Source organism: Mizuhopecten yessoensis, unplaced genomic scaffold, assembly GCF_002113885.1.
Source record: "Mizuhopecten yessoensis strain PY_sf001 unplaced genomic scaffold, ASM211388v2 scaffold10635, whole genome shotgun sequence".
Classification (NCBI taxonomy): Eukaryota; Metazoa; Mollusca; class Bivalvia; order Pectinida; family Pectinidae; genus Mizuhopecten; species Mizuhopecten yessoensis.
In genome coordinates, this window is record NW_018408645.1 from 804,528 (window position 1) to 827,658 (window position 23,131).

A 23,131-nucleotide genomic window follows, 5' to 3' on the forward strand; every position below is an offset into this window, starting at 1 on the left:
TGTATAACCCACATCCTTAATGATATTGATATCTGTATAACCTAAATCCTTAATGATATTGATATCTGTATAACCCACATCCTTAATGATATTGATATCTGTATAACCTAAATCCTTAATGATATTGATATCCGTATAACCTAAATTTTAAATGATATTGATATTTGTATAACCCACATCCTTAATGATATTGATATCTGTATAACCTAAATCCTTAATGATATTGATATCTGTATAACCTAAATCCTTAATGATATTGATATCTGTATAACCCACATCCTTAATGTTAATGATATCGATATAACCCACATCCTTAATGATATTGATATCTATATAACCTAAATCTTTAATGATATTGATATCTGTATAACCCACATCCTTAATGTTAATGATATCGATATAACCCACATCCTTAATGATATTGATATCTGTATAACCTAAATCCTTAATGATATTGATATCTATATAACCTAAATCTTTAATAATATTGAAATCTGTTTAACCCACATCCTTAATGATATTGATATCTGTATAACCCAAATTTTAAATGATATTGATATCTGTATAACCCAAATTTTAAATGATATTGATATCTGTATAACCCAAATTTTAAATGATATTGATATCTGTATAACCCAAATTTTAAATGATATTGATATCTGTATAACCCAAATTTTAAATGATATTGATATCTGTATAACCCAAATTTTAAATGATATTGATATCTGTATAACCCAAATTTTAAATGATATTGATATCTGTATAACCCAAATTTTAAATGATATTGATATCTGTATAACCCAATCCATCAATGTCGATATGATACCGTTTGTTGGCGATTGAATACGGTTAGCTATTATATATATACACTAATCCACGAAAATAGCGAACATTTCCACACCGCATAAAAATCCACTTTTACTGTTATTAAGCCTGCTATAATCTGATATTGTGTCGAGTCAAAACGGTTTAAACTGAACTTTCTGGTTGAGCAAGTTTCAAATCAATTTAAAATCAACAGTGCTAATATCATTGTGTTGTCTGATATTCAAATATTTGGCACTGTTAGAATAGACGTATACTTTACTTTCAGAAATAATTATATACATTTATAATGTGAAATACCTATATTTCTGATATCTTTATTTACGCATTGAAGTGATTAATTGTCTTTATGTTTAAGACACTTCACGACGTTTCAGTCTGAAAGCTATGGAAACTGCTTTACACTCCAAATAAACGAGTCTATAATCGACGAGCCGGGCGTTGACACCGGTACGTATAACAAGTTAGTGATCATTCTTACCAGGCATCAGGACTGACACCGGTATGTATAACAAGTAAGTGCTCATTATTACCAGGCATCAGGACTGACATCGGTATGTATAACAAGTTAGTGATCATTCTTACCAGGCATCAGGACTGACACCGGTATGTATAACACGTTAGTGCTCATTCTAACCAGGCATCAGGACTGACACCGGTATGTATAACAAGTTAGTGATCATTCTTACCAGGAATCAGGACTGACACCGGTATGTATAACAAGTTAGTGCTCATTCTAACCAGGCATCAGGACTGACATCGGTATGTATAACAAGTTAGTGCTCATTCTTACCAGGCATCAGGACTGACATCGGTATGTATAACAAGTTAGTGCTCATTCTTACCAGACATCAGGACTGACACCGGTATGTGTAACAAGTTAATGATCATTCTTACCAGGCATCAGGACTGTCATCGGTATGTATAACAAGTTAGTAATCATTCTTACCAAGCATCAGCACTGACACCGGTATGCATAACAAGTTAGTGATCATTCTTACCAGGCATCTTGACTGACACCGGTATGTATAACAAGTTAGTAATCATTCTTACCAAGCATCAGCACTGACACCGGTATGCATAACAAGTTAGTGATCATTCTTACCAGGCATCATGACTGACACCGGTTTGTATAACAAGTTAGTAATCCTTCTTACCAAGCATCAGCACTGACACCGGTATGTATAACAAGTTAGTGCTCATTCTTACCAGGCATCAGCACTGACACCGGTTTGTATAACAAGTTAGTGATCATTCTTACCAGGCATCAGTACTGACACCGGTATGTACAACAAGTTAGTGATCATTCTTACCAGGCATCAGTACTAACCTCGGTATGTATAACAAGTTAGTGATCATTCTTACCAGGCATCAGGACTTACACCGGTATGTATAACAAGATAGTGATCATTCTTACCAGGCATCAGTACTAACCTCGGTATGTATGACAAGTTAGTGATCATTCTTACCAGGCATCAGGACTGACACCGGTATGTATAACAAGTTAGTGATCATTCTTACCAGGCATCAGTACTGACACCGGTATGCATAACAAGTTAGTTATCATTCTTACCAGGCATCAGGACTGACACCGGTCTGTATAACACGTTAGTGATCATTCTTACCAGGCATCAGGACTGACACCGGTATGCATAACAAGTTGGTGATCATTCTTACCAGGCATCATGACTGACACCGGTATGTATAATAAGATAGTGATAATTCTTACCAGGCATCAGTACTGACATGTGTTGATGCTGTGGTATATTTTGTCCTGGCGTGTTGACGCCCTGGTATACTGACATATGTGTTGATGCTGTGGTATATTTTGTCCTTGCGTGTAGACGCTCTGGTACATTTTGTCCTTGCGTGTTGACGCTGTTATATATTTTGTCCTTGTGTATTGACGCTCCGGTAACTTTTGTCCTTGCGAGTTGACGCTGTTATATATTTTGTCCTCGCGTGTTGACGCTCTGGTACATTTTGTCTTTGCGTGCTGACGCTCTGCTACATATTGTTCTTGTGTGTTGACGCTCTGGTACCTTTTGTCTTTGCGTGTTGACGCTGTTATATATTTTGACCTCGCGTGTTGACGCTCTGGTATATTTGGTCCTTGCGTGCTGACGCTCTGGTACATATTGTTCTTGAGCTGACGCTCTGGTTTATTTTGTCATTGTGTGTTGACGCTCTGGTATATAATGTTCTTGCGTGTTGACGCTCTGGTATATTTGGCTCTTGCGTTGAGGCTGTGGTATTTTTTGTCCATGTGTGTTGAGTCTTTGGTATATTTTTTCCATGTGTGTTGACGCCGTGTTATATTTTGTCCTTGTTTTTTGAGGCTGTGGTACTTTTTGTCCATGTGTGTTGAGACTTTGGTATATATGTTTTCCATGTGTGTTGACGCTGTGTAATATTTTGTCTCTATGAGTTGAGGCTGCATGACACTTTGATATAAAAAAGATTATACTGAAGAGTCAACAAAACGGTAATTCAAACTCACGTTTAATAAAACTAGGGCGAAATATCAACAAAGGAAAGATTCATATGAAGACTTTTTAAAAAAAAGTACAAGGAGAATAAGACCTGGCGTTTCGGAAATGTAAACAACGTTCAAAAGGCCATAACTCCAGGAAAAATAGTTGAATTGCAATACGTTTTTTTCATGCATATTTACATGCTGCAATCTCACCTTGCCATGTTACAAAACAAATCCAACAAGCAGTAAAGGAGGAGTTGCTCTTATAAGGTTTTCTTAGCAGAATTTTAAAGTTTCAAGGGCCATAACTCCAGGAAAAATAGTTTGATCGAAATTCCCTTCTTCAAGTATATCTACGTATGATGTACAGGATGTACTTTCACTGTTACGAAACAGCCAACAAATAGTTAAGAAGGAGTTGCGCTTGTATATAACTCTTTATATGAAAATGTAATAAAAATTAATCAGAAAACCGCAAATACATACAACGGCGAAACAAATTATTTGTACTGGTAAGTGCATAACACATAACTTGCTTCCAGAAGTTATGGTTGTCGATTGCGAAAAGAGGTCAACAAGATCTACTATCAAGCTAGATCTATATTGAACTCGACCTGTTTTATTTGTTGACTCTGCTTCTCGATACTGTTTTACATTGTATCAATATTGACGTATACAAGTGAATAAAAGACTGAATTATAATACTATGGTGGTGGATTTGTGCCATTTCGTTGTTTGTCTTTTCGCCCTAACAGATGAGACTTGTGGTTTTTTTCAAATCTCGTCGTTTTGTCTTTTAGGGACGAAAGGATAAAACGACGAGAGTTAAAGTTTGTTAATTGGGCGAAAGATAAAACAAAGAAATGACGTAAATCAGACATCGTATAATACCGATATGTAAGTTTAACTGCTCCAATAGATTTTCCATGTCCGAGTAAAAGAAATATTAAACAAATGACGAAGTAATCATTATTACTGCATCCAGAGTGACACATTAGAGTCTGTGGTATACCAGACCCATCCTAGGACCTCTAGGATATAGCTAGTAAATCTACGTGATGCATATAAAATACATGTTGTAACAGCGTTATAGCAAAACAACAGGTTATCCACTGTTTTCTGTTTCTGGTTTTCTTGGGATATATTTGATAGACCATTTCTTTTACTGTGCAGTTGTATTACTAGGCATCCATCTTAACGTATTTTTCTACCATATTATTTTTATCTTTTCAAAGTCTCGACACTCGTCGTCTATATGTGTATTTGATATCTGTGTTGTCCCATTATGACTTCCTAACCGTTCAAACAGATACCTGAGTTTAGATGTCGCCATTGATAAAGCATGCCAATCCTTTCAGGTATGCGTACAATGTAAACAAACGTGTTAGGGGGGTAAGCTGTCCTGACATCACAAGTGGTTGGTTATAAGGTAGATTTGTGTTGCCTGTTTGGTTATTTAGTTGTTTGTTTCTGTTTTGTGTCTTTGTCACAAACAATGTGGCCATGTGACGATGGTGTCCGTAGGAAATGAAAGAGTTTAATTCAGTTTTTTACTTTAAAAAAAAAAGTTTTGGGATTTTACAGGCTATCATGGAAAAGCATTGTTCTAAGTATTGTCGTGGTGAACTATTTTTATTCAACGTGTAACAACCATACTACCTTGCTAGTTTCCAAATCTTTAAGGCGATAAATGTTGTTTCCCTATTTCCATATACATGATGTGGTGAAACCACGTTTCTGGAAATCAAAGTTCGGATGAACAAGAAAACCGATGGTGAGTATTGCTTCCAGTATTTACCATTGCTGCCTTTATGTTTCGCCAGGTATGCAGATGATCCTATTCCTGGAGACCCCTGAGTACATACATGGGATCACAGACGGAAATGGTGCCCGGGTAGTCATACACGAGCCGGATACTATTCCCCACCCTACGCAAGAGGGCTTCTTTGTACCCGCCGCGTTCGAAACAAGCATCGGACTCAAATTGGTGATACTTTATTTTAATTTTTCCGTTGTCAAAGTTAATCTGTTTGTCTTATCACGGTACGATTTAGATGATATACTAGTTGAAGAATAAATATATGTTGTTGCCAAAAGTTGTCAATTTCTAACGTTAGAAACGCTAAAATTATAAAACCGCTAAAACATAACGTTTGTAGAATGATTCGGAATATTTTAGACATTATTGTTTTTCATTCTTTTGACCTACACGAAATGGCAATGTGGTGCAGTGAAATGCTTATTTTGTTTGGCTTTCTACTTCCAATAACAAGATATTCAAACAGGTGTTTCGTATATCTAGCGAGTTTTTTTCTATTGAGGTAGCAGTATACAGTAGAAATGGTCCGACTCTGATAAACAAGGCACATGTCGAGGAAATGTAAACACAGCGGATTTACCCTACACAGCACATGTATACATGTATATATATTTGAATACTGCATTACATTTACAATACATAAAGAGTACTGAGAAGTGTATAAACCTCTTTTTTCTATGTTCTATGTTCTATGTACCTCCTGTAAAGCTAGCTTTTCATGTGTAGGCACCCTTTCGGATTATGGCCAAAATTTTATTCTCGAACCAAAAAAAGCTTCTTTTTTTTTACAAATGTGAAGCTCGCATAGCCCACTTCATCATGCTTATACCAATTTTAGTACAGTTTTATTTTTATATTTTTTTTACATATCATTATACAGGGGTTAGCAATTTAACAAAAAAAATCACCCATGGCCACAACCCTCTACTGTATACTGCTACCTGACGTCATGTGACCAGGTAGATAAGTTGGTTTGAGGGTATGTCTGAAGTTCGAAGGACTCGGGTTCGATTCCTGGTCAGTCTCAATTGCATATTATTCGACCTACTATATTTAACGCCCAACATATTCAATTCCTCTCCTGTTATGTTTGTAATATCATTGTAAAACCACGGCTATTGGCGTGACAATAGACACGCCGGGTAACTCTTGCCTCGTCCAATACAAGCCAAACTCTTATCAACATCATATCCGGTTGGTAAAACAATGATGATATCAATTGGCTGACAAATAAAAACTCTGGTATTTACACTGCGATGGAAAGATATTGGAATGAGTACATATTGATCTTGTAATACATGTTTGTTCAAACATATGGCACCAGTCTGTTGTCTTAAACTGAAATTATAGACCGTGTCTTTGCTCACTGAATAACGATTATTGTGTACTTTCGCATTGAATTGTGCGTTTCATCTCGCGATAGGTCCCCGGGCGACAAATGTCCGTAAAAGATATTTCAAGGAAGGAAATAATTCTAAATTAGTTTGTCGTTTAAACGGCAAAGAAGCTTCAACCAATAGGATTGATGAAAAGGTGCGTGACCCCGGATTGATGTTAAAAATGGCCAATTAAAAATGGTGTAAGTTGAAGAATCTTATTTTTATGGAAAATACATTTTAATTACGATAGGTTATGTTCAGGGTTTTTTTAAATTAACTTTACATGTCTGATTATTCACTGCGGCACTGACCCCAGTTATAAATATTCATTTCTACCGGAAAAAGTTCAAGTTCTGCCCATACAATTTTTCCAGATATTATGGATATGCTCATTCAAGTTGACACGCCCTAGCTGTCGCTTGTAGATGGCATAGCTACTGGTGCAGCTTTTAGACGAAGTGAGCGCTAATGGTAAAATCAATCATAGTATCATCACATTCACTGCTACAGTGTTTCTTGTGTGTGATAGGTATCACAGAAGTACTCGTTATATTCACAACGAAAAAGGCTATCTAGTTAATTACTGTAGCGTTATATTTGTAAATAATGCCTGCCTGAAAGAGAAGAATTGTTGTTTGTGTCCATTGAAAGGTTGGTGTCATGCTCTAAGTAATATTGTAGCGCCGAGAATGGCGATCTAGTTAATTATTATGATACATGTACTTCTAACCATTGTCTTTAGGTCTTGGAAAGTATGGATTGTTTACAGAATCATATAGCACAACTAGTAAAGTGGTTAAGTGTGACGATTCGATGACTCTGTTACCTTCGTTAAACAAATAACCGACAAAGCTTATGTACACAAAAGTGCAGGTATTAAACGAAGCATAGTTGTCAAAGAATGGTAAAATGGTGATTTGATCGTCATTTCGTAAATGTATAACAACTAAGTTTACATACGTTTGCATCGTAGTTATTGCAAATATACGAAATGACGATAAAATCATATCAGACATTGGGAGTCTTGGACGTAGGCAAGCCTGTGTATACGTAATCGTCTTTTTATGGGTACGTTTCTCAAACGGCTTATATAAGTGTTATACAGCAAAGTAGAGGCTATGGCCGACCCAGACCATATTTCACTGCATCTTTCTCATCGTGTCATATACCGCCGTCTACTAGATCCGAACCTACATTCTTGTCGCTAACAACTGTTCTGTAAAGTACAAAGAAAAGAAACACATGTGTGAAAAAATGCTGGTAGATGAGAAAAGTCAAACAAAGTGAACAGTTCACTGTACCACGTGACAGTTTCGTCCCATCCGGACTCATCAGTGGTGGTGAGGTCAAAAGAATGAAAAAAACCCACATGTCTAGATTGTTCTGAACCAAATAATAGAATAATACAGCGAAAGGGGAAATAATACTATAAAATCCTTTATAACGATAGAAAATCAGAATGTTAGGTCAATTTGGCATGAATGTATTAGACAGAAAGCCCCCATTGTCGCGGCCAGTTATGCCATCATGAATATACTAACTGTATGTTGTTTCTGTACAAGAAGTCTGTAATAATAGGTTATGACAGACGATTTTATTTAAAAGGCTATGGCCAACCACAGGACTGATACTCCACGTACGGTCAATCACCATCTTGCGTGAAATCAAACAGAAAGTAGCCAAACAGTTTACTGTCCCATATGGCCATTTCGTCCATAATGGACTTGTCAGTGGTACTAAATGACAAAATAATGAAAATCCACGTCTACAGTGTTCTGAAACCTCTATAGAAAGATAGCCAGACTAAGCGAGCTCTACTAAACGCCTCTATTACCGCTACAGGTATCGGTGACAAGACTGGGAAAGCCTTTCGGAACCTGTACCGATCAAGACATTTTTTTCCAGGAACACGGCGTCAAATACACATTCCAGGTATCCATTCTGTATATTTCTCACACATATAACCGTCATAATATGTACATTTTCCAGTCCAACTCTTGTAATACTTTGACGTAATTTAAGGTATGTGTTTAAACATGAAATAAGTATTTATCAATTATTTTCCTACCTTTTCTTACTGTTTTACGTTAAATAATAAGTGAATACATATTTTATTTACAAATACTTATCAAGAGAAGAACTGATACAAGTATCTAATTTTTAAAGTCAAATACGTGTTTATTAAGCAATACAAGTTTTGTATGTACATAAGATATTAATACTACCTAAACAATCTTTCTTAATAATTTTCACAATAAAACAGTACGAAAACGGGTACTGTTACTTTATGCAATTTTCCTCGAAGGCTTACCTTTTTTCGTCTTTCTCCATTTAAATGCAGAAGGATATCAAAGATTCATTTATGAAATGTTTATATATTACAAGAATGAAGTTAAATGTTTCGTTTTAAGATGCTTATATATCATACGAAATTATGTAAAGTTAGTTATAAAAGGATTAGGTTTTACAAGAGGTGCTGTAAGGTAAAGTATTAATTTTCAGTTTTGTTCCAAAATTTATGATGTTTGCATTTGTCGATCAGACCTGTCTCTGGATGTGTAAGGCCAGAAAGGTGATCGAAGTCTGTAACTGTTTGAGTTCGCGGTCATATGATAACCTCCTCAGGACAAAAATCTCTACTGACGTCAAGCTGTGTGAGACCAAAAAAGGTAATTAACCATGTCTTACCTACGTCTGTCCGAAATAAGCAGCCATGTGTGTCCTACGTCTGTGCGAAATATGTAACCTTGTCGTTTGGCATACGTATGTCCAAAAAAATCTAACCGTGTCTGCCCTACGTCTGTCCAAAACAAGTAGACATGTCAAAGATACAAGATACAAGAAACTTTATTTTTGTCTTATATATGTAACAAGAAACATTAGCTCTGGAGAGTTATTCTTGCGACAGAAAGAGCTACGTCTGTCCGAAATAAATAGCCATGTCCGTCCTACGTCTACCCAAAATAAGTAGCCATGTCCGTCCTACGTCTACCCAAAATAAGTAGCCATGTATGTCCTACGTCTGTCCGAATTAAGTAGCCATGTCCGTCCTAAATAGTTAACCGTGTTGTTTTTCCTATGTCTGTCCGAAATAAGTACCGTATCTGTCCAAAATAAGTAGTCATGTCCGTCATATGTCTGTCCGAAATAAGTAGCCATGTCTGTCCTACATCTGTATAAAATAAGTAGCAATGTCTATCCTACGTCTGTCCGAAATAAGAAGCCGGGTCTGTCTGAGATAAGCTAGAAATAAACATGTTATACTAAAATTAACCTAATTTACATGCACTTGATAATAAACTTGTCACAATGTAAATTAAAGTGTTCATCATATACTACCATTGTAAGTCAATATTCCTCTGATATCTGTTAACTTCTCCTCATAGTTCCTTAACGAGTCCGTCCTCTGCAGTTTCAGTGCGAAGACCTTCCTTAGCCACCGTCTCCTTAATACACTTCATTAGATAAACTCTAGCAATTTCATTTTATCAACTATGATGAATTTGCATTTGGTTTAAGTCGAATAACCATAAAGTCTTGTCATATGTTATGAGTCGATGATAGGGTAGAGTGTTGAACACACCGTTTAATCTACCATAATGTACTCAAAAATAGTAGCGATACATACAGCAGTAAGTATAGATCATTGCACGGACATACATACATACATGTATTTCTTTGAACAATTATCAAAAGTACCATCCTCAAAATTACATAACTTTGACATATTTTGACAGATGCCCCGATAGCAATAAGTGATTTTTTGACTTTTGGCGTATAATGTGACGTCATAACTATTTTAAGGTGATGTCAAAATAAGCGTTGGTAACAAACCGTGTTAGGATGTCCAATAATGTTACGAGATAAGGATTTGGACTGCTATATGTCACAAGGACATTGGGGTATTTTCTGGATCTCATAGAAAATGTATCTTATATTATTGTAAATTGGGGTGTTTCTCTCCTTGGTTTTAGTTCGCCCTTTAAGTTTCATCCCTTCGTCTTTTTCAGAGGCTAGAGGGATAACATTTGGCGTAGCAAAAATATTGCAGTTTATAGTACATTATGCTTTGTATCATTGTTGCTTCTAGAGAGAAAATGTGCCAGGAAATTCGCCGAAAAGGTCCGGTCAAAAACACTGCAATGTGACTGTCCTCAAGCCTGCAAGTAAGATAGAGAAATTTATTCAAAAAAAGGGGAAACAATTTGTCCAAAATTTTCAATTGATAATGCTGGTTAGTATGAAAATGAGACTCTTTCTCGTAGTTACGGGAGAGATGTTGATGCAGGCAAACATGTATCCTTGCTTAACCCTTGATTCATCGTATGATGTGACTAATGTGGGAACTCCTGTCGAATCGACTTTTCTGTCCGTGTTCTCTCACTAAGGCACCAAACTGCTGACTCCTTTGCAATACTGGAGTGTTACCATTAATTCCTCCACACATACGTTTTAATTCCTCCACACATACGTTTTAATTACTCCACACATACGTTTAATTACTCCACACATACGTTTTAATTACTCCACACCTTAACGTTGTTACTGATGGATCACACCTTAACGTTGTTACTGATGGATAACACCTTAACGATGATCAGCCAAAAGATTTACCTGAGATGTTATTTTTGATGTTTTGTTTAGGGAGAACAAATACACCAAGTTTATCAGTACTCACCAGTACCCATCCAGCGATTACGTTGTAAGTATAATTCTTCTTTTTTTATATATATATCTTGAAACATTCGTTTTACATTTATAGACGGATAGTGGCCGTTTATTCCACACAATCAGGATTCTTGTCAATCAAAATGTGTCCAGGTGTTCAAGGATCGGTTTGAATTGAGATTTGCTCTGTACGCGATAATTTTTATTTTCTCCAAGGATTCTGTTTGCCTTGTTGACTGCGGCATGTTCATGATCCTCCTCGTTAGGGTTAATTTGATGTTCTCTGCCGTCTATTGCCTTGTAGAGGTATATACCACTTTTCATGATACTCCTCTTTCGGGTAAATTTGACGTTCTTTGCTTTCTTCTGCCTGTAAAGATATAGACCTCTTTTCATGATCCTCCTCTTTAGGGTTAATTTGATGCTCTTTGCCGTCTACTGCCTTGTATAGGTATATACCTCTTTTCATGATACTCCTCTTTCGGGTGAATTTGATGCTCTCTGCATTCTACTGCCTTGTAGAGGTATATACCACTTTTCATGCTTCTCCTCTTTAGGGTTAATTTGATGTTCTCTACCGTCTATTGCCTTGTAGAAGTATAGATCTGTTTTCATGATCCTCCTCTTTATGGTTAATTTGTTGTTCTGTGCCGTCTATTGCCTTGTAGAGGTATAGATCTGTTTTCATGATCCTCCTCTTTAGAGTAAATTTGATGCTCTCTGGCGTCTATTGTCTTGTAGAAGTATAGCTCTGTTTTCATGATCCTCCTCTTTATGGTTAATCTGTTGTTCTGTGCCGTCTATTGCCTTGTAGAGGTATAGATCTGTTTTCATGATCCTCCTCTGTAGGGTAAATTTGATGCTCTCTGGTGTCTATTGCCTTGTAGAGGTATATACCTCTTTTCATTATCCTCCTCTTTAGGGTTAATTTGATGCTCTCTACCGTCTACTGCCTGGTAGAGGTATAGACCTCTTTTCATGCTTCTCCTCTTTAGGGTTAACTTGATGTTCTCTACCGTCTATTGTCTTGTAGAAGTATAGCTCTGTTTTCATGATCCTCCTCTTTATGGTTAATCTGTTGTTCTGTGCCGTCTATTGCCTTGTAGAGGTATATTCCTCTTTTCATGATCCCCCTCTTTAGGGTAAATTTGATGCTCTCTGGTGTCTATTGCCTTGTAGAGGTATAGATCTGTTTTCATGATCCTCCTATTTATGGTTAATTTGTTGTTCTGTGCCGTCTATTGCCGTGTAGAGGTATAGATCTGTTTTCATGATCCTCCACTTTAGGGTAAATTTGATGCTCTCTCCCGTCTTCTACTGCCTTGAAGAGGTATACTTCTTTTCATGATCCTCCTCTTTAGGGTAAATTTGATGCTCTCTCCCGTCTTCTACTGCCTTGAAGAGGTATACCTCTTTTCATGATCCTCCTCTTTCGGGTTAATTTGATGTTCTCTACCGTCTATTGCCTTGTAGTAGTATAGATCTGTTTTCATGATCATCCTCTTTAGGGTAAATTTGATGCTCTCTATCGTCTACTGCCTTGTAGAGGGATAGACCTCTTTTCATGATCCTCCTCTTAAGGGTTAATTTGATGCTCTCTGGCGTCTATTGCCTTGTAGAGGTATAGATCTGTTTTCATGATCCTCCACTTTAGGGTAAATTTGATGCTCTCTACCGTCTACTGCCTTGTAGAGGTATAGACCTCTTTTCATGATCCTCCTCTTTAGGGTTAATTTGATGTTCTCTACCGTCTATTGTCTTGTAGAAGTATAGATCTGTTTTCATGATCCTCCTCTTTAGGGTAAATTTGATGCTCTCTCCCGTCTTCTACTGCCTTGAAGAGGTATACCTCTTTTCATGATCCTCCTCTTTAGGGTTAATTTGATGTTCTCTACCGTCTATTGTCTTGTAGAAGTATAGCTCTGTTTTCATGATCCTCCTCTTTAGGGTAAATTTGATGCTCTCTCCCGTCTTCTACTGCCTTGAAGAGGTATACCTCTTTTCATGATCCTCCTCTTTAGGGTAAATTTGATGCTCTCTATCGTCTACTGCCTGTAAAGGTATAGACCTCTTTTCATGATCCTACTCTTTAGGGTTTATTTGTCGCTCTCTGCCGTCTACTGTCTTGTGGTGGTATACCTCTTTTCATGATCCTCCTCTTTAGGGTAAATTTGACGCTCTCTGCCGTATACTGCCTTGTAGAGGTATATACATCTTTTCATGATCCTCCTCTTTAGGGTAAATTTGATGCTCTCTCCCGTCTTCTACTGCCTTGAAGAGGTATACCTCTTTTCATGATCCTCCTCTTTAGGGTCAATTTGATGTTCTCTACCGTCTACTGCCTTGTAGAGGTATGTACCTCTTTTCATGCTTCTCCTCTTTAGGGTAAATTTGATGCTCTCTATCGTCTACTGCCTTGTAGAGGTATAGACCTCTTTTCATGATCCTCCTCTTTAGGGTAAATTTGATGCTCTCTACCGTCTACTGCCTTGTAGAGGTATAGACCTCTTTTCATGCTTCTCCTCTTTAGGGTTAATTTGATGCTCTCTACCGTCTACAGCCTGGTAGAGGCATATACCTCTTTTCATGCTTCTCCTCTTTAGGGTTAATTTGATGCTCTCTACCGTCTACTGCCTGGTAGAGGTATAGACCTCTTTTCATGCTTCTCCTCTTTAGGGTAAATTTAATGCTCTCTACCGTCTACTGCCTTGTAGGGGTATAGACCTCTTTTCATGCTTCTCCTCTTTAGGATTAATTTGATGCTCTCTGCCGTCTACTGCCTGGTAGATGTATATACCTCTTTTCATGATCCTCCTATTTAGGGTTAATTTGAAGCTCTCTGCCGTCTACTGCCTGGTAGATGTATATACCACTTTTCATGATCCTCCTATTTAGGGTTAATTTGATGCTCTCTGTCGTCTACTGCCTTGTCGAGGTATAGACCTCTTTTCATGATCCTCCCTCCTCTTTAGGATTAATTTCATCATACCTTACTACTTTTATTTGCATCCATTTCTCTGGATCGTATCTTTCGTAGCGTTTACCTCACCACCTTTTTTGTTGTCATGAAGATGTTTTTTTCAGTATCTTACATGCTTTAACGTTTCTCCTGTACAGTTTAAATCATTTGCAAACATGAGAGTTATGGATACCTTCAGCATTATGTAATATTCCACATCCTTCTATGGAAGTATCAAGCATTTAAGAGGGTATATAATAGTAGACGACACTACTTATTTCTTCATTGCCATTGGTTGGATCATCACGTGGAGGTCGGCGATTGTGATATTGACTTGACTTAATGCTACTATTTTTAGAAATCGGTTATTATTAATTTTATGACGTCATTCAAATCATTGCAATGTCACAATACTCTCTGCCAAATGCAGTACTTCTTTCTTGACGATTTTCTTAGGTTTCATGTTGTTGAATAATGAAATGGAATTATTTCACATCTAATATAACAATTAAGGACTTTTATTTTTAGTGAATATGTGGCTTCATAGATCTGAAAATTTATGTTAACCTCAACTTCTTCTCAACAGTGTTCTTAACTGTTAAATTCCATCTATCCTAATGACATTACGTTACAGTATAGGCTGTTAAATTCCATCTATCCTAATGACATTACGTTACAGTATATGCTGTTAAATTGCATCTATCCTAATGACATTTCGTTACAGTCTATCCTGTTAAATTCCATCTATCCTAATGACATCTCGTTACAGTATATGCTGTTAAATTCCATCTATCCTAATGACATTACGTTACAGTATAGGCTGTTAAATTCCATCTATCCTAATGACATTACGTTACAATATATGCTGTTAAATTCCATCTATCCTAATGACATTTCGTTACAGTATATGCTGTTAAATTCCATCTATCCTAATGACATTACGTTGCAGTATATGCTGTTAAATTCCATCTATCCTAATGACATTACGTTACGGTATATGCTGTTAAATTCCATCTATCCTAATGCCATTACGTTACAGTATATGCTGTTAAATTCCATTTATCCTAATGACATCACGTTACAATATATGCTGTTAAATACCATCTATCGTAATGACGTTTCGTTACAGTATATGCCGTTAAATTCAATCTATCCTAATGACATTACGTTGCAGTATATGCTGTTAAATCCCATCTATCCTAATGACATTACGTTACAGTATATGCCGTTAAATTCCATCTATCCTAATGACATTTCGTTATAGTATATGCTGTTAAATTCCATCTATCCTAATGAAATTACGTTACAGTATATGCTGTTAAATTCCATTTATCCTAATGACATCACGTTACAATATATGCTGTTAAATTCCATCTATCCTAATGGCATCACGTTACAGTATATGCTGTTAAATACCATCTATCGTAATGACATTACGTTACAGTATATGCTGTTAAATACCATCTATCGTAATGACATTACGTTACAGTATATGCTGTTAAATACCATCTATCCTAATGACATTACGTTGCAGTATATGCTGTTAAATCCCATCTATCCTAATGACATTACGTTACAGTATAGGCTGTTAAATTCCATCTATCCTAATGACATTGCGTTACAGTATATGCTGTTAAATTCCATCTATTTCAATTCCATCTATCCTAATGACATTTCGTTACCGTATATGCTATTAAATTCCATCTATCCTAATGACATTACGTTGCAGTAGATGCTGTTAAATTCCATCTATCCTAATGACACTTCGTTACAGTATATGCTGTTAAATTCCATCTATTCTAATGGCATTACGTTACAGTATATGCTGTTAAATCCCATCTATCCTAATGACATTACGTTACAGTATAGGCTGTTAAATTCCATCTATCCTAATGACATTGCGTTACAGTATATGCTGTTAAATTCCATCTATTTCAATTCCATCTATCCTAATGACATTTCGTTACAATATATGCTGTTAAATACCATCTATCGTAATGACATTACGTTACAGTATATGCTGTTAAACTCCATCTATCCTAATGACATCACGTTACAGTATGTGCTGTTAAATACCATCTATCGTAATGACGTTTCGTTACAGCATATGCGGTTAAATTCCATCTATCCTAATGACATTTCGTTACCGTATATGCTATTAAATTCCATCTATCCTAATGACATTACGTTACGGTATATGCTGTTAAATTCCATCTATCCTAATGACAGCACGTTACAATATATGCTGTTAAATACCATCTATCGTAATGACGTTTCGTTACAGAATATGCTGTTAAATTCCATCTATCCTAATGAGATTACGTTACAGTATATGCTGTTAAATTCCACCTATCCTAATGGCATTACGTTACAGTATATGCTATTAAATTCCATCTATCCTAATGACATTACGTTGCAGTAGATGCTGTTAAATTCCATCTATCCTAATGACATCATGTTACAATATATGCTGTTAAATACCATCTATATAACGTTAAAGTATATGCTGTTAAATTCCATCAATCCTTATCACATCCCGTTACAGTATATGCTGTTAAATTCCATCTATTTCAATTCCATCTATCCTAATGACATTTCGTTACCGTATATGCTATTAAATTCCATCTATCCTAATGACATTTCGTTATAGTATATGCTGTTAAATTCCATCTATCCTAATGACCTCACGTTACATTATATGCTGTTAAATACCATCTATCGTAATGACATTACGTTACAGTATATGCTGTTAAATACCATCTATCCTAATGACATTACGTTGCAGTAGATGCTGTTAAATTCCATCTATCCTAATGACAGCACGTTACAATATATGCTGTTAAATACCATCTATCCTAATGACATTACGTTGCAGTAGATGCTGTTAAATTCCATCTATCCTAATGACACTTCGTTACAGTATATGCTGTTAAATTCCATCTATCCTAATGAAATTACGTTACAGTATATGCTGTTAAATTCCATTTATCCTAATGACATCACGTTACAATATATGCTGTTAAATTCCATCTATCCTAATGGCATCACGTTACAGTATATGCTGTTAAATACCATCTATCGTAATGACATTACGTTACAGTATATGCTGTTAAATACCATCTATCGTAATGACGTTTCGTTACAGTATATGCGGTTAAATTCCATCTATCCTAATGACATTTCGTTATAGTATATGCTGTTAAATTCCATCTATCCTAATGGCATTACGTTACAGCATATGCTGTTAAATTCCATCTATCCTAATGAAATTACGTTACAGTATATGCTGTTAAATTCCATTTATCCTAATGACATCACGTTACAATATATGCTGTTAAATACCATCTATATAACGTTAAAGTATATGCTGTTAAATTCCATCAATCCTTATCACATCCCGTTACAGTATATGCTGTTAAATTCCATCTATTCTAATGGCATTACGTTACAGTATATGCTGTTCAATTCCATCTATCCTAATGACATTTCGTTACCGTATATGCTATTAAATTCCATCTATCCTAATGACATTACGTTACAATATATGCTGTTAAATTCCATCTATCCTAATGACATTTCGTTACAGTATATGCTGTTTAATTCCATCTATCCTAATGACATCACGTTACAATATATGCTGTTAAATACCATCTATCGTAATGACGTTTCGTTACAGTATATGCTGCTAAATTCCATCTATCCTAATGACATTACGTTACAGTATATGCTGTTAAATTCCATCTATTCTAATGGCATTACGTTACAGTATATGCTGTTAAGTTCCATCTATCCTAATGACATTACGTTACAGTATATGCTGTTCAATTCCATCTATCCTAATGACATTTCGTTACAGTATATGCTGTTTAATTCCATCTATCCTAATGACATCACGTTACAATATATGCTGTTAAATACCATCTATATAACGTTAAAGTATATGCTGTTAAATTCCATCTATCCTAATGGCATTACGTGACAGTATATGCTGTTAAATTCCATCTATCCTAAGGACATCACGTTACAGTATATGCTGTTAAATACCATCTATCGGAATGACGTTTCGTTACAGTATATGCTGTTAAATTCAATCTATCCTAATGACATCACGTTACAGTATATGCTGTTAAATACCATCTATCGTAATGACATTACGTTACAGTATATGCTGTTAAATTCCATCTATCTTAATGGCATTACGTTACAGTATATGCTGTTAAATTCCGTCTATCCTAATGACATTACGTTACAGTATATGCTGTTCAATTCCATCTATCCTAATGACATTTCGTTACAGTATATGCTGTTAAAGGGTGTGTGTGAACGAAACAGACGGCACTGTGTTGAGCTGAAGGAACAAGTAAATGAACCACGTTTGTTAAGGTAAAAAAATCTATTGTGGACAACTCGCTAATCTGAACTCTGCTAATCTGACACAAATATCCTTCCAACAATGTTACCTAAACAAACTTTGCTTAATTTCAAGTATATACCTCTGTTATCCTAGTATATATTACTGTTATCCTAGTATATACCACTGTTATCCTAATCCTAGTATATACCACTGTTATCCTAGTATATACCACTGTTATCCTAACAATTCCAGTATTTTGTATATAAAATAAAATTTCTACGTATTAATTACGTGTGTGGAATATAGATCATATCTATTTTGGCGCCATTTCACAAATCTTCACAAATTAACATTAGTAACAGTAGTTTTATAAAATAATTATGTCACCCTCAATGCCACACTGATCAATTCTCAATTACTGTACAACATGACTTCGGATAACAACCTGATAATTTTGGTTTTAAAAATGTATGTTGAAGTTACATTATTGTATTTCTAAAATATATTCTCTGAATATGAAATTGAGAATGGACAAAATCTGCATATGTTGTTCCAGCCTGAACTTCCTGAAGCTGGTTATTTATTATGAGGAGCTAAACTACGAACACATCAAAGAGACGCCAGAAATTGAGGTCAGTCACAGAAATATTAAAAATATAAAATCCATTACCAGTACAATGTTATTTTTGACACAAACAACGTGTCTTCAATTTATGATGGATAGTTCTTTTTCCAAACATTAAGTTGCATATGCAGGGAAGATTTCTGAACACGACAGTACGAGTAGCTTCCCTTGGATTAGCAGTTTTTACCAGGGGTTCTCATTGTTTTGACTGAAGATATATTTTAAGGAGAAAAGTCTTTCTAGATGTTTATACTGACTGTACAAGTCGAGACAAGGTAAAAGCTGAGCACCATTGAATTTGAAAGAAGACTTGCCATATACCAAACAAAGAAACTGTGTAGCGCTGATAAGCTTACTGACGTGTACATGCTTTTTTTTCCAATATACCAAGAATGTTCATACCTCTACAACGAAGTTACAGGGCAGGGGGTATACTGGAATCAGATTGTTTGTCTGTCCGTCTATCTGGGAAAAATAATGTCCGCACAACTCCTCCAACAGTTTTTAGCTGAATTTCATCACTCCTATTTCCCTTCCCGACTGCCATTTATAAATGTGAGTAAACATCATCGGTACCCTACACAGTTTTGCGCTTGCAATTTATTTTGTTTTTCAATTATTTCTGTAGAAGTTTTGCGACTTTTCCGATCAATACGTTTATAAATATTGCTCTACGAAAAGTAAGATGGTCGGATAAATGAGTTATTTTTATGAGATTAACTTACTTCTGTTTTCTTTCCTAGGATGCCCAGTTCCTGTCGGATGTGGGCGGGGCCCTTGGACTGTGGATAGGTCTTTCCCTGCTCAGTGTATTCGAGGTCATTCAGCTTATTGTGGAAATGGGGAGTTTGCTACTGTTAAGACCGACGGCTATACGACCACGTAAACAGTCTTGCAAATAGCTTGTTACTGTTTAATTTGATCGTCTGAAGAACGCCCATTGAAAGGGCTGTCGGAAATAGCAGACCAAAGGCGGCGAAGCAGTCCTATAAAGGGATGGATGTTGGGGAGTTGTGTGAATGGGAGTTATGTAAGGAGTTGGTATGTTGGGGAGTTGTGTGAATGAGAGTTATTTAAGGAGTTGGTATGTTGGGGAGTTGTGTGAATGGGAGTTATGTAAGGAGTTGGTATGTCGGGGAGTTGTGTGAATGGGAGTTATGTAAGGAGTTGGTATGTTGGGGTGTTGTGTGAATGGGAGTTATGTAAGGAGTTGGTATGTTGGGGCGTTGTGTGAATGGGAGTTATGTAAGGAGTTGGTATGTCGGGGAGTTGTGTGAATGGGAGTTATGTAAGGAGTTGGTATGTTGAGGAGTTGTTATGTAAGGAGTTGGCATGTTGGGAGGAGTTGGCATTGGATGGCAAACTATGGCCCCAGAAAAAATGGTCCATTTTGAAATCGGGGAGGCTAACAACTTCACTCAGTCGGAACGGTTTGAGGGTGGGGTGCGTTGATAGATATTTGTTGCTAGCCCGAGTTTCCTTTTGCCCTAACACTAGACTTAGACATGTTGACATGTAGATGTCTGGTTTGGGGCCCCATACCAGACATATCTATATGTCAAAATGTTTAAGCTTTGTGTTAGGGCCAGAGGAAACTCGGGCTAATATGTTGCTAGATGGGATTTTGGATTGGGATATACTGGGGTTGGAGGTTGGGGTCCGGGGAGGGGCAAATACATGTATATAAGTACCATTAAGTGTTCAAAGGGAAGTATGGCATTTTGTAATTAATAGTCATGTGTAGTCATGTATACATGTAGTGTATCTCTATATTCAAATACTAATGCGAGATATCGGACAAGAAACAAGCATACAATACTACTGTGTCATCAACTTTTTTGTACTTTTCCAATGTGTAATCAATTTTTGCCCGTATACTATTTTACACGTCATCTATATATATTAACCGAATCCAAATAGCTGTAAATATTGCACTATATAGTGTCGACTTCTTTCGGGGAGGATATTAACGTCACAGTGAAGTAGTACATAGCCTGAAGTAAATTGTGTCTGTTTCGCTGGATTCCGTGTAGTTGGCTTTTGTACTTATAAAATAGATTTTTTATAACGATTCATCGTGTTATTTGTTTTATAATATAAATAGACCGAAAGTCCAGTTGCTATAAAAAAAAAAAAAAAAGACGGTCTTTTCATTTATTACTTTCTTACTTATTTGCATGTTATGCACCATTATATTATTGTAGTAGCCTCGCTCATGTCCGACATGTTTTTAAGAGGGAAGGAGGTTCAATGATCCAGCTTCATTCCATATATATATATATACATATCATACCCAAAATAATGAACATTCACTAATAAACTGTAAACTCAGACTTGCAAAACACGGGCGCCTGGGTTGTGGTGCGTTTATATAACAGACGAATTGTAGATGCTGTGGCGAGGGTGCATTTTTTCATATTTCCCTTCCACGAAGTTCCTTTGCATCAATTGTGAATCTATTTTTATATTATAAAAGATAACAGTCATTTATACATTGCTATACATGTATTCACGGTATATATATTGATGCTGGCAAAATATGGCTTTGTGGCTAATTGTAAAAATATCACGACGAGATTTATTCTTCTATAGCTAAATTTACAGTTCGATCGAGTCTAAATTTTCTTGATGAAAATAAATAAATACAAAAGATAGAAGTTGGCTTAAATCTTAACAGAAATTAATAATTATACCTGGTAAATGAAAACACAAACAATATATTCAGAAATTGGTTTAAACAATATTGCATTTCATACGTCATATATAATAAGTACACAGATTAATAGGAATATTAAAAGGAACTGTCAATAAGATTTTAAATCTCCGGTATATAAAGCCATCTCCCTTGAAATGTAATTACATTAAAGAAGTACTTCAACATACAGTTAATTATTGAATGTACCGTCATAAGTCACTTCAAAGATGTTATCATCTGCGGTTATAAAGCTTGACATGTGTAATAAGTGCTGTTTGTACCTAGCTTCGCCTCAGACCAGCAGTATTCGTTTTCTAGACGTGCTCCGTACTTCAGAATTCAATGTGATCCTTGATTAAAAGCAGGGGCGATAACTGCGCGTGAATCCAGACAACTAATTGTCTCTTTTGACCAGAGACGTATAAAGCCATTATATGTGTTATATACGTCTCTGTTTTGACTAAGAAAACAGAGTAAAATAATAACTGTGTCTTCTGAATACCGATGTAATTGTCATTGAATATGAGGCTAACACATATTTGTGGATTTGCCGGTGTTGATTATAATGTATCTAAGTAATGAAACAAACCACGGATAAAGGCGTAATATGGCCTATAAGGAAGGGAGGCAACTCGTGTGAGCTTATTACAGTCTCGCATTTCATCCCGCGCTAGATGACTGCTAATATTGTTTGACATCCGCATCTATTATCCTTCTTATATTGATGATGATGATGATGATATCGATGACCTATTGACTTTGTAGCAAAGAATAAACAGAAGGTGTCTGACAGCTTGAAAATATCGGGAAATCGATCGTTCACTCCATATAGTGAAAGTCTGGTGATATCAGATATCCTCGTTCAATGGAGTGCATCGTTGTTTTCAATACGGGCTATTACAACTGGATACAATGAGTACACTGTCGGGCTGACCACGTGTTACCTGTGTGCTGTTACACAGTGGCGACAGCCCGAGGAAACAGCAGCAGTACCCACTTAAATCCGGATAGTAACACGTGTTCAGCGATTACTCACCACCAAACGGACTGAGTAGACTATTGGGTTTGTGAAAGTATCGATTATAGGTCACGAGAAACATGCATGCTATGTTAAACGTAAATGACGCTAAATTATCAAAGACCGTCCATGTCAACAACTACATCTGCATACATGGTGTAACACGTTCAACTGCGTAATAAATTACTACTAACCGTACAATTGGAGCGTCCGAGTTGTAGTTTGTCTCCCTTTCCTGGTAAATGTGGTTCACTCCAAAGTCGAATCATGTGTTTTTTTGACAGCTCAAAAAGTAATATGGAACAGAAACAGG

General features: G+C 36.2%; 1 protein-coding gene across 2 annotated transcripts in view; it reads left to right on the forward strand.

The window, feature by feature from the left end:
• LOC110461569 (FMRFamide-activated amiloride-sensitive sodium channel-like) overlaps positions 1–21,210 on the forward strand; it is a 25,555-nt gene extending 4,345 nt beyond the window's left edge. The window contains exons 3-11 of one of the 2 annotated variants that reach the window (XM_021515090.1): positions 1,184–1,275; positions 5,125–5,288; positions 8,342–8,431; positions 9,042–9,168; positions 10,590–10,665; positions 11,144–11,201; positions 18,424–18,509; positions 19,037–19,112; positions 19,849–21,210. In XM_021515090.1, the coding sequence (XP_021370765.1) occupies positions 1,184–1,275; positions 5,125–5,288; positions 8,342–8,431; positions 9,042–9,168; positions 10,590–10,665; positions 11,144–11,201; positions 18,424–18,509; positions 19,037–19,112; positions 19,849–20,007 (928 nt within the window). In that variant the 3' untranslated portion in view covers positions 20,008–21,210. Of the gene's footprint in view, positions 1–1,183; positions 1,276–4,848; positions 4,923–5,124; positions 5,289–8,341; positions 8,432–9,041; positions 9,169–10,589; positions 10,666–11,143; positions 11,202–18,423; positions 18,510–19,036; positions 19,113–19,848 lie in introns of those variants that run through there. The other variant, XM_021515091.1, reaches the window with a different exon arrangement.
• Positions 21,211–23,131: the final 1,921 nt, after the last annotated feature.